Here is a 15,412-nt window from a genome sequence, read left to right as displayed (position 1 = left end):
TGCAAGTTATTATACCTGCTATCTCGGGTTATTATTCTTTTCTTGATCTTCCCCGGTAGCCTCACCTCAAAGTATTCTTCCAGGAGGGCTTGTTTGGTTTAAAATCGGAGTTTTCCTTCTCCTATTTGAACTACCAACCAAGGTTGACGAGGTCCAACTCCCCGGCCATATCATGGTATGGACATGTAATGCGTAGGAACGAGGATAATATTCTAAGAAAGATGTTACAAATGAATGTGGATGGTTATAAGGGCAGAGGAAGGCCAAAAAAGAGATGGATGGACTGTGTGAAAGATGATATAAGAAAGGAAGTAAATAACGCGATGACTGCGAACAGGGATGAATGGAAGCGAAAAACATATTACGACCACAAATAAATGGGATAAGGAAGAAGCAGATGATTTAATATTTTTGCATACAATCTAACATGTATATTGATTTTTTGCATAGTTTCTTAAACTATAATAAATATGATGATGTATTAATGTACTAATAATACTAAATACCATAGGAGTAGTGAGCCGACGTCCGACGAGGGCGTGCTCGTGCTAGAAGTACCGTTTGGTACTACGAGAGTCGTGCTCGGCAGGAAGAAATATGGAGACAGGTGAGTTTATTATTTACACATCACTATATTAATACATAGTTCCGGCTAATCTCTGAAATGGCTGGACCTATTTTATTGGGACTTTTTTGGCAGATAACTGATATAATAAGAAGTAACTTAGGCTACTTCTATTTTAGAAAAATCCTTTTTGTTTAGAATAATATAATTAAATTCCAAGCAGACGAAGTCGCGGAAACAGCTTGTATCTAATAGAAATAAAGCTATTTAGTTTATAGAAACTATATGTGTACGGACACATGCCTGCTTACTGTGGAATACACAATTGCCGACACATGCAATTTCACCTCATTACATTTATTTTAGCAATAACATCTAGTGCTCAAGTAGCATTCAACCAAGGCGGTTTTATTTAGCAAAAACATCAATCAATATATCATTATCACGGAACTGTGGGCTTAAACCCCCACAGTACGTGTGAAAGAGAAGGAGGTATTATGTCGTCTCTAGCGCACACTGCTGGCGTCATGAAGCCATTACGCTTTAACCGATCTGTAACCGTTGTATAAACGTTTGTAGTGAACGTTTGTGGTGTCTCTTTTTGAACAGATGCCAGCTGTGGCGGCGCGGGCCCAACGACCAGCTGATCCACGAGGGCAGCTCCCCGCCGCAGCCCACCGACGCGCTGCACTCCGACCAGGAGGCGCTCCCATCTCATGCCATGGTAATCCTGTCTTAATTATATACACTCTCTTAAGGCGACTGTGTCCGGGAAATAAAATTACACAAATTATTTTTCAGTATTCGGAGACACTGCGTCTTCTCTTATTCAAGTGCAAGCAATACTTTACCTTCAATTGAATTTGGACATAAATATTTACATTCCACTCGATTGGGCTCATTCTGGTATTACTTCAATTTTTGTCAATTTTAAACCGATCGGGCTCAGATTTTGCATTCAAAAAGTTACTATGACGTAGGCGTCCCTTAAGATAGGATTTTGATAAATTCCAAACCTAAAGGGATAAATTAACGCGAGCGAAGCCGTGAGCAAAAGCTATTTCATAATAATTTCAATGTCGGGAACATTTTTTCATGTTTCTATCCTTACTTGGCTTGTTTATATTGAGTGACTGAAACATAGGTCCTTTTGTGTGAAAATCTAGTTCAGTTAAATGTAACTTTAAAACAAAGTTCTGTAAAGAAAATGTGACAGGTGTGAAACTTTTACATTAGTTGCCTTATCATATGCACATAATTTCATTGAGTTTAATTAGTTATTGTAGAAAATTTTCATAGTAACACGTTTTGTATGGAGAGGGGTCGGGGACATGCAACCTTGATATAGGGTTATAATACAGCCGTCAGAGTCGTAGTGTAGACTACATCGTGTAGTTTTATTAGTAGGTAAGAATTCCACACATCTCCTCGTTACTCTTAAGGAGGACGATCTTTTAAAGATTTTTTCCAATAGCAAAGATTTATTAGACAGTTACCGACACTTGCTAGACTCTAAGTAATGAATTGCGACTGAACTGTGTGAGGAGACGTATAGTGAGGTCGGGTGTGTGTGATGCGCAGGTGCTGGACATCGCGGAGGCGGCGCCGCGTCCGGGCGTGGCGTCGGCGCTGGCGCTGCGGCGGGCCGACCCGCGCCGCAGCAGCACGCAGCGCTGGCGGCTGCTGAGCGACGGCCGCATGGGCTGCGTGCACGCCAAGAGGCCGGCGCCGGCCTCATGGCGCTTAAAGATTTTATTGCCAGCACGCAGCGCTGGCGGCTGCTGAGCGACGGCCGCATGGGCTGCGTGCACGCCAACCTCTGCCTGCAGCCCGCCGGCGCCGGCCTCATGGCGCTCGCGCCCGGTAACTCTGCCTCCTGCACTCTATAGCTGCCAGCACGCAGCGCTGGCGGCTGCTGAGCGACGGCCGCATGGGCTGCGTGCACGCCAACCTCTGCCTGCAGCCCGCCGGCGCCGGCCTCATGGCGCTCGCGCCCGGTAGGTGCTGGCACATCGCGCCAGCACGCAGGCTGGCGGCTGCTGAGCGACGGCCGCATGGCGTCGGCACGCCAACCTTGCAGCCCGCCGGCGCCGGCCTCATGGCGCTCGCGCCCGGTAACACTGCCTCCTGCACTCTATAGCTGCCAGCACGCAGCGCTGGCGGCTGCTGAGCGACGGCCGCATGGGCTGCGTGCACGCCAACCTCTGCCTGCAGCCCGCCGGCGCCGGCCTCATGGCGCTCGCGCCCGGTAACTCTGCCTCCTGCACTCTATAGCTGCCAGCACGCAGCGCTGGCGGCTGCTGAGCGACGGCCGCATGGGCTGCGTGCACGCCAACCTCTATCATGGCGCTGCCAGCACTCTATAGCGCCAGCACGCAGCGCTGGCGGCTGCTGAGCGACGGCCGCATGGGCTGCGTGCACGCCAACCTCTGCCTGCAGCCCGCCGGCGCCGGCCTCATGGCGCTCGCGCCCGGTAACTCTGCCTCCTGCACTCTATAGCTGCCAGCACGCAGCGCTGGCGGCTGCTGAGCGACGGCCGCATGGGCTGCGTGCACGCCAACCTCTGCCTGCAGCCCGCCGGCGCCGGCCTCATGGCGCTCGCGCAAACTCTGCCTCCTGCACTCTAACAGCACGCCTGGCTATCATGTCACCACCACCTAGGCTGTCAAAACTCAACAATGCCTGCTATGTCATATTCATCATCATCATCATCATCATCATCATCATCATCATCATCACCATAGTGCGTCCGTACTGTGGGCCCAACTGAAAATCAGCGCTGCAAATTATGTTTCCAGCATTATGCCGAGTTGTGTTCCACATTGTCTCTGTTTTTTTTATGTGTAAATTATTCCTTGTACGTCTTATGTTATTACTGGATAAAAAGAGTTAATAAATTCTATTCCATTCTGTTCTGTTCTATTCTATTTTATATTAATTTCGGATACAATAAAGACATCCAGATAAATATGAAATTTGAAGTCATGTTGAAATTCCACAGGTAACCGCGTGGTGCTGGGCCTGATCGGGGGCGGGCGCGGGGGCGGCGGGGGCGCGTGCCCGGCCGAGCAGGCGGTGGTGTGGCAGACGCTGCGGCCGGGCTCGGGCCGCCTCAAAGTGGAGCTGCAGGCCGACGGACCCACGCGCGTGCTGCGCATCTGCGACCACCACGCGCCGGTACCTCGCCATACTCCACCTCGCATTGCACATGACACGCTGACTAAACTTCATTCATTAATTTATAGTTTGAGCGATGATGAGTTGTGCTCTTGTCGGTGGAGCTCTCGCCACCTTCCGAGATCTTCTGTCACTCTTTTTAGTTATTAATACGGCACGACTCCAAACTCATCATCATCATCATCATCGCAGCCCGGAAGACGTCCACTGCTGGACATAGGCCTCCCCCAAAGATCTCCACGACGATCGGTCCTGCGCTGCTCGCATCCAATGCCTTCCCGCGATCTTGACCAGATCGTCGGTCCACCTTGCTGGAGGCCTTCCCACGCTGCGTCTTCCGGTCCGTGGTCGCCACTCGAGGACTTTACTGCCCCAACCCCAACGGCCATCTGTCCTACGAGCTATGTGCCCTGCCCATTGCCACTTCAAAGTCGCAATTCTTCGGGCTATGTCGGTCACTCTGGTTCTTCTGCGGATCTCCTCATTTCTGATTCGATCACGCAGAGAAACTCCGAGCATAGCCCTCTCCATTGCCCTCTGAGTGACTCTGAGCTTGTTGATGGGGCCCATAGTTAGCGACCACGTCTCTGTTCCGTAAGTCATCACTGGCAACACACATTGGTCGTAAACCTTCGTCTTGAGACACTGCGGAAATTTCGACGAAAAGATATATCGGAGCTTCCCGAACGCTGCCCATCCGAGTTGGATTCGTCGATTGACCTCTTTCTCGAAATTGGATCTACCTAGCTGGATAGCCGACTCCAAACTACTGTAATTAAACTCACGTTTCCATTAATATTTTTCCCGATTGGTGGTTAATTTTGCGGACCCAAAATGTGAATAAACAGCTAAAGCTGATCAGCTTTCTAAATTTTATCTGCGATCTGTAACTTAAACGTATATACGATCGCCTTAGAGATGAAGATCGCGCGATGTCCGCAGGGGTCCGGCTGGATCGAGAACGAGGAGGAGGGTCCTGCGGGGCGCGGCGGGGGCGGCGCGTGCGCGGGGGGCGGGCGCGAGTGGGCGGTGAGCGTGCGGGCGGCGGGGCTGGCGGTGTCGGTGGTGGGCCGCGCGCCGGCCGGGGAGCTGGTGCACGCGGTCTCGACCGGCCTGCTGCTGGACCTCGCGCTCGCCGACCACCTCTCGCTGGAGCTGCTCGTGCGGGACATGCAGTGGGACAACCAGGTAGGCGGGGGGGACTGGCGACGTCGGTGGCACACGAAAATATTTTATGTTGACTTAGATAAAGAATATATAGTTGTACTAAACACCCCATTCATCATTGCTACGTAGTATAAAATAAATATCGCTGTCCCTGTCTGTCCGTCCCTATGTATGCTGAAATCTTTAAAACAACGCAGCGGATTTTGAAGGAGATTTTTTAATAGATAGCGTAATTCAAGACAAAGATTTATATGTACAATACATGACATTCTGTAGTAGGTAAGTATCAGCATTCCACCCGTGCGAAGCCGGGGCGGGGCTAGATTATAAAAAAAAATCGATTAATTTCAACAATCATCAGTACGACTACATATGTATATATATGAAGTATGTCCAACGTGTGTGTGTGTCAGCTGCCGGGTACGCAGAGCCCTGTGCTGCTGTACTGTCTGCCGGAGCGGGGCGGGGGCGGGGGCGGGGGCGGCGCGGGGGGCTCCCCGGCGCTGCACGCCTCGCTGGAGGTGCAGCGCGCGCCGGTGCGCCGCTACAACGCCTTCTACTTCCGCCGCCTCGTCGTCATGCTGCGTCCGCTCGCGGTCAGGCTTGAAGAGAGGTATGCCGTCTATAATCGTGTATTGGTCTCACTACATTTCTCGTATATGTGAACGGTGAAGCTTTCGACCGAGGTATGCTTTTACATGAACATATTCAATGTTCAAGTTGCTCGAAAATCGTGGCCCTTTGTCTCTTTTGAAAGGTGAAGGCAAGGATGTATAGGAGACAAGCGTCACACCTTAAAGCTCCGGCATGGCTCCGGATGGCGGCACCGCTGTCATAATATGGCGTGATGTCTCCATAAGCACCATTGCTATTAACGTATACAGCCAACGATTACGACTTAGTAAATAATTAGTTTATTAGCATACAACGTTATAATTTTATTTTCTCATTGCTTTCTTGATTTAATTATTGATTTTAGAAATATGAAAACGTAGCGGTTTGTGTGTATTAATTGCTGCATGCATTCTTATGCGGGTGAATACTATAACTATCAGATGGCAATTGTGAGTAGCTTTGACGTGGTCTAGTGTTTTGAGTAGTCATGCTCACTAAAATGTTCAGACTTGTGGCGGCGTGGTGGGCCGGGTCATTCGCGCTCATAAAATATGGTCGAGCGCAGTGACACACGGCTCATCCGTCATACTCGTGAACGGGTGCTGCTTGTAGGGACTGGTCTGCTCTAATCACTATGACTGATTTCCTCTTATTAATTGTTTAACCAGTTGGTTATGTATTCAACATTTTTTCTTTTTGAGTATTTAATTGAATTAGTGCTAATTGGTGGTTTGTATTCACACACTTAAACTTAAAAATGTAAAGTAATAATAAAATTATTTAAAAGAGCAACACGCAAGTTTCTTGCTCGTTCTTCTTGTGATGAGACAGCTTTCCGAACGAGCGGTAGATTAAAAAAAATGTAATGACTATTCAAAAGTGCTTCAATGTAAGTTTATTTGAATAAATGATTTTCTATTCTTTCTACTTACCACCATGTAATCTGTCGACTCATTTACTTTTCCAGTTACATAAACAAATATATTGTTTTATTAATAAGTTGTATGATCAACGAGGTATGTGTGTGTAGACTGATCCTGATGCTGTGGTCTTGGGCGGGCGTGGAAGAGGAGGAAGGCGCGTGCGAGCAGGCGGACGAGGCCGACTATGAAACGCGTCGCATGCTGGACGAGCTCACCGCGCTGCACGCCACCAGATATTACTTCGCGCTCATACAGATCGTGCCCAGCCAGGTGACACACGCGCACGCATTCCCACGCATCTGCACGCACTTAAACGTGGATGCGTACGTATGTACGTACGTACATATGCGTGCGCACTCACTCATAAGTACGCACGCATCCGCACCCACTCATTTATTTGCTCTTACAAATATCTAAGGATGTAACCAAATCCGCATTCGTATTTAGAGGTTTTTAAGTTTTTATATTGTTTGACTTAACGTGAAACAACACGCGAAGGTGTAGGTTAAATTTAGAAAGAGACTGGTATAGAGATTCTATACGATTTGTGTTCGCAGTGAGTCAGACATTGACTTAGCAAGGTATGGTCGCCAGGGCAGCATTATGGCGAACAGAATTGAAGTATAACAGCACGCAGTCGCATGTATTTTTTTTTGTTTTTTAATTTATTTAGGTCAACAAACAGTTACACATTATATATATGACTTATAGCTATTTACTAATAAATTTTAACAAATGTGTCACCCACTACGTTAACCACTGATTACTATAATTATACAATACTGCCTAAGGCATGTCACAGAGATTATGTTACTTATTAATTAACTACCACTACCAACTCTTAACAAAACTATTATATATTAACAATACAAAGAAAACTAAGAATTTTATGATGAATACACTGTAGACTACAATATTACAAATAATTATTATGTTAGTTACGAAAGATGATATTTACGCCTCAGTTCATTCGTTATTTGGTTTTTGAAAGAAGAAAGTTTACAGGAGAATAAATCTATTTCACTAAAGTCACTATTATAGCTGTTAGATATTCGATTAAGTGGTATGCGCTTACCAGAATTAGTACGACATTTAGTATAGGAGAACAGTTGATGTTTGCGTGTTGCTCGATTATTCGTGCGAAACGGAACTCGATAATAAATTTGCCTTGTTAGAGTATTACAATCAAATTTACCATGCACAAGACCGTACAAAAATGTCATGTATTGACAGATACCTATGTATTTATTTTGTCATCGTGTACTTACACGTAACTGTAGTATTTAAAACATGTCTTACTCGGAACACGTTTATTGGCCAACAACCGTTAATCCTAATACAAAAAGTATAACTATTATTACATCTATCTACTTATGACAATTATATTATCTACCTTATTTTAACTATTACTCACTCACACGCATATGTATGCACTCGATCACATTTCTGTACCTGCTAATTCTACACTCACATTATACAACCCCAATATTTTTCTTCCAATTTTCTATACATTTTCTCCATTTATGTATGGAGAATATTGAGTAGCGAAGGTGAGTGGTATATATGCGTGTGTAGATCCGGCTGTCGATGACGACGGCAAACAAGTTGGAGAGCTCGCTGAGCGCGGTGAAGCGGCGGCTGGGGCTCACGATGATCAAGTTCGAGGACGCGGCCGTGGAGCTGGAGCCGTTCAGGCGCACGCACGTGTTCGACACCGCCGGATACCTCGCGCGGCAGCTGCTGCTGCACTTCAAGGACGTGAGTATGCGGTACACATCCCGGTAGGGTCAAAAAAGTACACGGATCTACCGATCGTCCTTGCTTCAAAAATAAACTTTCGTCTCGCGGCAGGAGATATAAAAACACATTCACTCTATTCTCCCAAATTTGTATTTAAATGTATCTGTATTATTGTAAACATGTACAACATTTATTTGAAAAGAATACGAGCTGAGTTCCTTGTCAGTTCTCATCTTGAAATCATTCCGAAATGACGGTAGATTTGACATATCATAAGAGTCTGTAATAGAGCTACATGAATAAAGATATTTTGAATTTGTAATTTGAATTTGAACTATTTAAGTCGAGACTAAAGTGTAATAGTATGGCATTTTCCTTCTCAAGACAACGTACACATATATCGCATATCTAGTACAATTCAGAAATTTAAAAATTTTGAAATTAGACTTTAATACCACAGTTACAAAGTAGACTTTCCAAAATTTGTAATTTTTGAGTTAAGCCAGTATTATAAGTGTGCGATTTGTAAAAGACATAGTTATTAAACTACTTAAACTTATGTTACTCGAAAACTATATAAAAGCGCGTTCTAAGAATTGAACAACGCCATCTAGTAACAAAAATGTAAAACAAATGTTACAAAAAGAAATTAAACATAGATGAGCAGAGGACATTAATAAATGCATTTGAGTAAAGAGACGCTACGCACTTAGGAATGTTCATATTGTACCACAATGTAACCTGCGAACGTGATTTTTGTAATATTTACTATGATCCATTTACAGGAGTTGAAGTGGCAGGCGGCTAAGATCCTGGGCTCCGTGGACTTCCTGGGCAACCCGCTGGGGTTCGTGGCGGACGTGTCCGAGGGGGTCACGGGGCTGCTGTTCGAGGGGAACGTCGGCGCGCTGTTCAAGAACGTCACCCACGGCATCTCCAACTCCGCCGCCAAGGTCACAGGTCAGTTCACTAGTATGACGGTCGGATCACGTTGAGAATATAACTTTTTGGACGAGTTATTTATGTTATTATGGTAGCTTATTATGCTAGAACTCGAACATTATTTAACTAGATGTATACCTCCACAAAATTAAGTGAAGTAATTAGTAAGTCGTTGTGCTTTCCATGCCCTATTTCATTGCTATCCTGCCAACATAACTGACAGTTTTAGGGGAGATATGAGTAAATTTTTACGTCTCTCTGTAGCAGAAAATAGTTCCATCTGATTGGTTTAGGCATGTGAAATTTGATTAATATGATGAACGGTCCATAGAGTCGCTGGGCGATGGGCTGGAGCGCGTGGTGAGCGACGAGGCGCACGAGGAAACCCGGCGGCGCATACGAAGCGCGGCCGGCGGCGCTCACCTCGCCGCCGGCATCCGGGGACTCGGCCTCGGCCTGCTCGGTACGTACTGTGCTGTACTGTGTACTGTGTACTGTGTACTGTGTACTGTGTACTGTGTACTGTGTTAGTGTACGCATGAGGACACGCAGCCTCCGGCGCTCACCTCGCCGCCGGCATCCGGGGACTCGGCCTCGGCCTGCTCGGTACGTACTGTGTACGTGTACGTACTGTGCTGTACTGTGTACTGTGTACTGTGTACTGTGTACTGTGTACTGTGTTAGTGTACGCATGAGGACACGCAGCCTCCGGCGCTCACCTCGCCGCCGGCATCCGGGGACTCGGCCTCGGCCTGCTCGGTACGTACTGGGCTGTACTGTGACTGTGTACTGTGTACTGTGTACTGTGTTAGTGTACGCATGAGGACACGCAGCCTCCGGCGCTCACCTCGCCGCCGGCATCCGGGGACTCGGCCTCGGCCTGCTCGGTACGTACTGTGCTGTACTGTGTACTGTGTACTGTGTACTGTGTACTGTGTACTGTGTACTGTGTTAGTGTACGCATGAGGACACGCAGCCTCCGGCGCTCACCTCGCCGCCGGCATCCGGGGACTCGGCCTCGGCCTGCTCGGTACGTACTGTGCTGTACTGTGTACTGTGTACTGTGTACTGTGTTAGTGTACGCATGAGGACACGCAGCCTCCGGCGTTCACCTCGCCGCCGGCATCCGAGGACTCGGCCTCGGCCTGCTCGGTACGTACGGTGCTGTACTGTGTACTGTGTACTGTGTACTGTGTACTGTGTACTGTGTTAGTGTACGCATGAGGACACGCAGCCTCCGGCGCTCACCTCGCCGCCGGCATCCGGGGACTCGGCCTCGGCCTGCTCGGTACGTACTGTGCTGTACTGTGTACTGTGTACTGTGTTACGCACGAGGACACGCAGCCTGTGTCCGGGGACTGTGTGTGTACTGTGTGTACTGTGTTAGTGTACGCACGAGGACACGCAGCCTCCGGCGCTCACCTCGCCGCCGGCATCCGGGGACTCGGCCTCGGCCTGCTCGGTACGTACTGTGCTGTACTGTGTACTGTGTACTGTGTTAGTGTACGCATGAGGACACGCAGCCTCCGGCGTTCACCTCGCCGCCGGCATCCGAGGACTCGGCCTCGGCCTGCTCGGTACGTACGTACGTACGTGCTGCAATAATACAGATTATTTTTTTAATTCAAATTTGGGAGAATAGAATTCCCACCAGCATATGTTATTGCAAAAGCAAAGTCTAATCAGTGTTCGTAACCTGAACAAACCAGTCTCCACAAGCAACACCCGTTCACGAGTATGTGTAATGTAAACCATCTTTTTTGTTGCTACTAGGTGGTATGACATCACTAGTTAAGCACAGTTACGAAGGGGCCACTCAAGAGGGCCTACCGGGATTCCTGGTCGGCGTGGGGAAGGGCCTCGTAGGTACCGTCACCAAGCCGGTCATCGGTGTCCTCGACCTGGCTGCAGAGACGGCCTCTGCTTTACGGGACACCAGCAGACGGTAATCAATTTATAGACTATTTTATTAATTACATTTGAACATTTCGTTTGATGAATTAGGTATACATTTTCGTGTTTTTGAGATTTTATACTGTATTATTAAATTAAACGTAGTCGTCATTATTCATTTCACAATGAGTATTATTGTAATAAACTAATGCATATCAGATACCGATTAAAACTGAATAATTGGACTATAGCCTTATACAATGTGCCACCTTTAGTCCTCGCAATGGCCCTTCGCAGAACTCTTTGCCTCTAGAATATGTAACGCTTATCGACGCAGCTGTCACTGGTGCATGTATACACCATGCACACGCACGCACGCACCGGTGACAAGTCTAAATCTAATGATAACTCAAAGGTGACTGACATAGTGATCTATCAACGCACAGCCCAAACCACTGGACGGATCGGGCTGCAATTTGGCATGCAAGTAGATGTTATGGCGTAGGCATTCGCTAAGAAAGTAATTTGATTAATTCTACCCCCAAGGGGATAAAATAGGGGATGAAAGTTTGTATGAAACTTTGTCAATTTTAAACCGATCGGGCTGAGATTTTGCATGTATAAAGCTACTATGACGTAGGCATCCCCATAGAAAGAATTTTGATAAATCCCACCCCTAAGGGGATAAATTAATGCGAGCGAAGCCGCGGGCAAAAACTAGTTCGTATATAAGGCCGAAACACTTTAATAAAATATATTCCTTCCGATCGCTCCCCCGTCCAATTCAAACGGGGATCGAAATTACGACGGCCTGAGTCAAGGTTCGAACTCCTAGCGGTGCCCTCAGACTAAAATAGCATCCGTCAGGCGGGAGTTGGTCTTCAGCCGGTCTATAAGTTCTTCCGCGAGTTTGGAGTGCCATCTGCACTCGTTCTCTATCGTTCGGAGAACTATAAAGGCCAACTGCGGCCAACAGTATTAGATTAGTCTGAAAAAAAAATACACTTCTGTCTCTCGACTGTATCATTTGAAGCTTCCAAGTTTTCGATGAAGTAATACAAATATCTAAATCCTAAAGCGTCATACACACACACCTTCTCAAAGGACATTTTGGTCCTTCGAGCGGGATCATTGGTGTTGGTGGTGGCGAGTTGAGGTTGATGTGGGTGCGCAGGTTGGATCGGTGGTTGCAACAGCGCGTGCGGGGCCCGCGGCGGCCTATAGTATTAGAGTAGTCTGAAAAAAAAATACATTTCTATTGTCTCTCTCGACTGTATCTTTTTAAGCCAAGTTTCCGATGAAGTAGTACAAATATCTAAATTCTAAAGCGTCATACACACACCATCTTAAAGGACATTTTGGTCCTTCGAGCGGGATCGTTGGTGTCGGTGGCGAGCTGAGGTCGGTGTGTGTGCTTAGGTCGGACCGGTGGGTGCCGCGGCGCGTGCGGGGCCCGCGGGCGGCGGGGGGCGCGGGCGCGCTGCTGCCGCGGTACTGCGCGGCGCAGGCCACGGGCGCGGCGCTGCTGGCCGCGCTGGCGCCGCCCGCCGCCGCGCCCGAGCACTTCCTCGCGTACCGCATCGTGCGCGACTCGCCGCACGACATCCGCGCGCTGCTCTCCGACACCCACCTGCGCATCATCACCTGCAAGCACACCGCGCCGCAAGTCGTCATGGAGACGCATCTCAGGTACAGCCCATCGCTCCACCCGCGAGGATCTCGTACGCTGACGCGAGATTGCGTCTTAATTTATTGCGATTACGAGGTAAAAAAATTAGTGTCCTGAGTCGTAAGAGACCTTACAATTATGTTTCAAATTTAGCGAAATTTACAATTATTGAACTGAATCTACTGTATCGAAATAAATATTTATATTTAACAGGTGACCATTTAAATAAATAGTATAGGTACAACATCAAGCTTCATTATCTTTTATAGTGCAAACATAACTTTCAAATATTTTACCAACATGTTAAAATGTCGTAAATTACTTACACATTATCTTCGACATTTTTTTCGCAAATACATTTCGTTTTCGTATCCGTGGCTGGACGGTGAATAGTCCATATATATGTACAGCAACCTGGTGTCGTGCTCGGCGGTGACGGTGGACGGGGCGCACTTGGTGGAGCTGGGCGTGCGCGGGGGCGCGGAGGCGGCGGGAGCGGGGGGCGCGGGGGGCGCGGAGGGCGTGCGGCGGCCGCGCGTGCAGTGCGACAGCGCGGAGCTGGCCGCGTGGGTGGCGCGCCACGCCGCATACGCGCGGCAGCTGTACCACGAGCACCGCCACACGCTGCTACCGCACGCCGACCTGTAGCCGAAGCACCGGCCCGCGGTACACCACGAGTCTCTAAACACAATCCAATGACAGTAATAATTGGTCCTTCGAGACCGGATTACATTACGAGTTAACAGGGCCCATAACCTGTTAACGCGCTCATATATCAATGCAATTAGTTTCAATGTGTATATAGTAGTAGAATTGTTTTCGTTATATTAAAATGTATAAACATATCTAGCGTGAACGCTTTGGTTGAAAGTGTATGAGACTTAACTGTATTCGTGTACTTTGTCTGTCCGAGTTCTTTTCAAGACTGAGATATAAACATATGTCAAATATAAAACTCCACAAAACATGTAATAAATATTACCATCTCTTTCTATCATACCCATATGTGTCATATCAAATGATTTCGGTAATGTGAATCGGCAAATTTGTCGATAATATGTCTTCCCGAATTGTTTAAAAAATGTTTTATAAAAAAAAAAAATTCCACCTCTCTTTTACGACGGAAGCAGATTGTTCAGCTACTGAAACATGGAGATAGAAAGTGGAAGAGAAAGTAGCAGTCACGATACGGAGAATCACAGGATATGGACGTATGATATTTTGGTCCTTCGGAGCCGGACATACATGTATGCTCCAACTGGTGTCACATGATGATATTCTGTCCGTGGTGCTGTTCATGTATATAGACGACGGCTGCCACTTACCATCAGGTAGCCCCTCAGTTTGTTATTCCAATTACATAAAAAAGAGGCAGATACAAAAAAGCCAGATGAAAGAGAGGTTGAAAGCAGATTGAAAATATTTGACAATTTCTCTTATCCCTTATAAAATTTCCAATAAATTAAAACGTATCTGTGTACGGTCATGATATGCTGTAGTAAAAAACAGATAAACAACATCTGTATGTACCGTTCAGTGTCGAAGTTCATGTGATATATCATAGTGATTTTACATACTTTCCTCTAGTTTAATATATATGTGTATATTTATTGAAGCTCAGATATAAATATTTAAGAATATTGTACAATATATTATGTGTAATTGTAAATAAGAATTGTCTGATATATGTTGTCGATTAGATATATAATGTTCCTACACAGTGACGATCTGCGATAGTCACTCTTTCAGTATATCTGTATTCTAAACTGTCTGTTTGTATTTGTCTGGCTGGTTTTTCGATGTATATTATGTATTGAAATATGTTTAGCAATAGGCAACTAACAGTTCAAACTCTACTTAGCTGGATATCACACGTCTTATATAGAAAAATTAAAGTAGTGTTTATTTATTTCTGTCTTCTAGAAGGCGTCATGTTAAATTTAATATGACATCTAATCTTTACATAGTATAAAATTAAGTCGTTTACGCAGTCTGTTCGCTTAGATCTTTTAAACTACGCAACGGATTTTAATACAGTTTTCAGGAATAGATAAAAGTGATTTAAAAGGAAGGTTGTATATATAATATATACATATTATGGCACAGAAAAGCTGAAATATTCAATGATTTGTAACTAGCTACTCGCCACGGCTTCGCCTAGGTGTACATGTATTATACATATAAACCTTCCTCTAGAATCACTCTATTAAAAACCGCTTCAAAATCAGTTGCGTAGTTTTAAAGATTTAAACATACTCGTATATAGGGACGCTATATACGAGTACAAAGTCGCTGTAGCTGTCTGTCCGACAGCTACAGCGACTTTGTTCACATTATCTATTATTAAAAAACCGCTTCAAAATCTGTTGCGTAATTTTAAAGATTTAAGCATACATAGGAACGGACAGACAGCGATTACTTTGTTTTATACTATGTAATAATTATGTGATGTAACATTCACCCGTGCGAAGCCGTGGCGGAAGTTATGAGGGAATAGATGAACATACATACCGGTTGAAATCATAATCCTTCTCATTGCGTCGGCAAAAGCTCATGTCATTTAGTGTTGCCAAGTACGATCAAATTAAGAAATAGACTAATAAAACAAGTACCGAACTGTAACTATTATAGGGTCGGCAACGCGTATGTGACACCCCTGGTGTTTCAGGCGTCCATAGGCTACGGTAACCGTTTACCATCAGATGGGCCGTATGCTTGTTT

The 15,412-nt window shown here is 46.2% G+C and overlaps 1 protein-coding gene across 1 annotated transcript in view; it reads left to right on the top strand.

Annotated features, from left to right (window-relative positions):
- Window positions 1–13,435, top strand: part of LOC131854148 (intermembrane lipid transfer protein Vps13D) — an 83,604-nt gene extending 70,169 nt beyond the window's left edge. Inside the window, 14 exon segments of the mRNA XM_059205281.1 lie at window positions 512–607; window positions 1,175–1,289; window positions 2,147–2,249; window positions 2,351–2,428; window positions 3,567–3,742; window positions 4,685–4,930; window positions 5,323–5,522; window positions 6,555–6,717; window positions 8,023–8,205; window positions 8,973–9,147; window positions 9,461–9,592; window positions 10,903–11,074; window positions 12,442–12,711; window positions 13,102–13,435. Coding sequence (XP_059061264.1) covers window positions 512–607; window positions 1,175–1,289; window positions 2,147–2,249; window positions 2,351–2,428; window positions 3,567–3,742; window positions 4,685–4,930; window positions 5,323–5,522; window positions 6,555–6,717; window positions 8,023–8,205; window positions 8,973–9,147; window positions 9,461–9,592; window positions 10,903–11,074; window positions 12,442–12,711; window positions 13,102–13,339 — 2,347 coding nt within the window. The 3' untranslated portion in view covers window positions 13,340–13,435.
- Window positions 13,436–15,412: the final 1,977 nt, after the last annotated feature.

The sequence above is a fragment of the Achroia grisella genome, unplaced genomic scaffold (genome assembly GCF_030625045.1).
Source record: "Achroia grisella isolate CSIRO2021 unplaced genomic scaffold, CSIRO_AGI_Agris_v1 utg970, whole genome shotgun sequence".
Classification (NCBI taxonomy): domain Eukaryota; kingdom Metazoa; phylum Arthropoda; class Insecta; order Lepidoptera; family Pyralidae; genus Achroia; species Achroia grisella.
The sequence above is the reverse complement of the archived record's forward strand: the minus strand, read 5'-3'. Positions and strand labels throughout refer to the sequence as shown.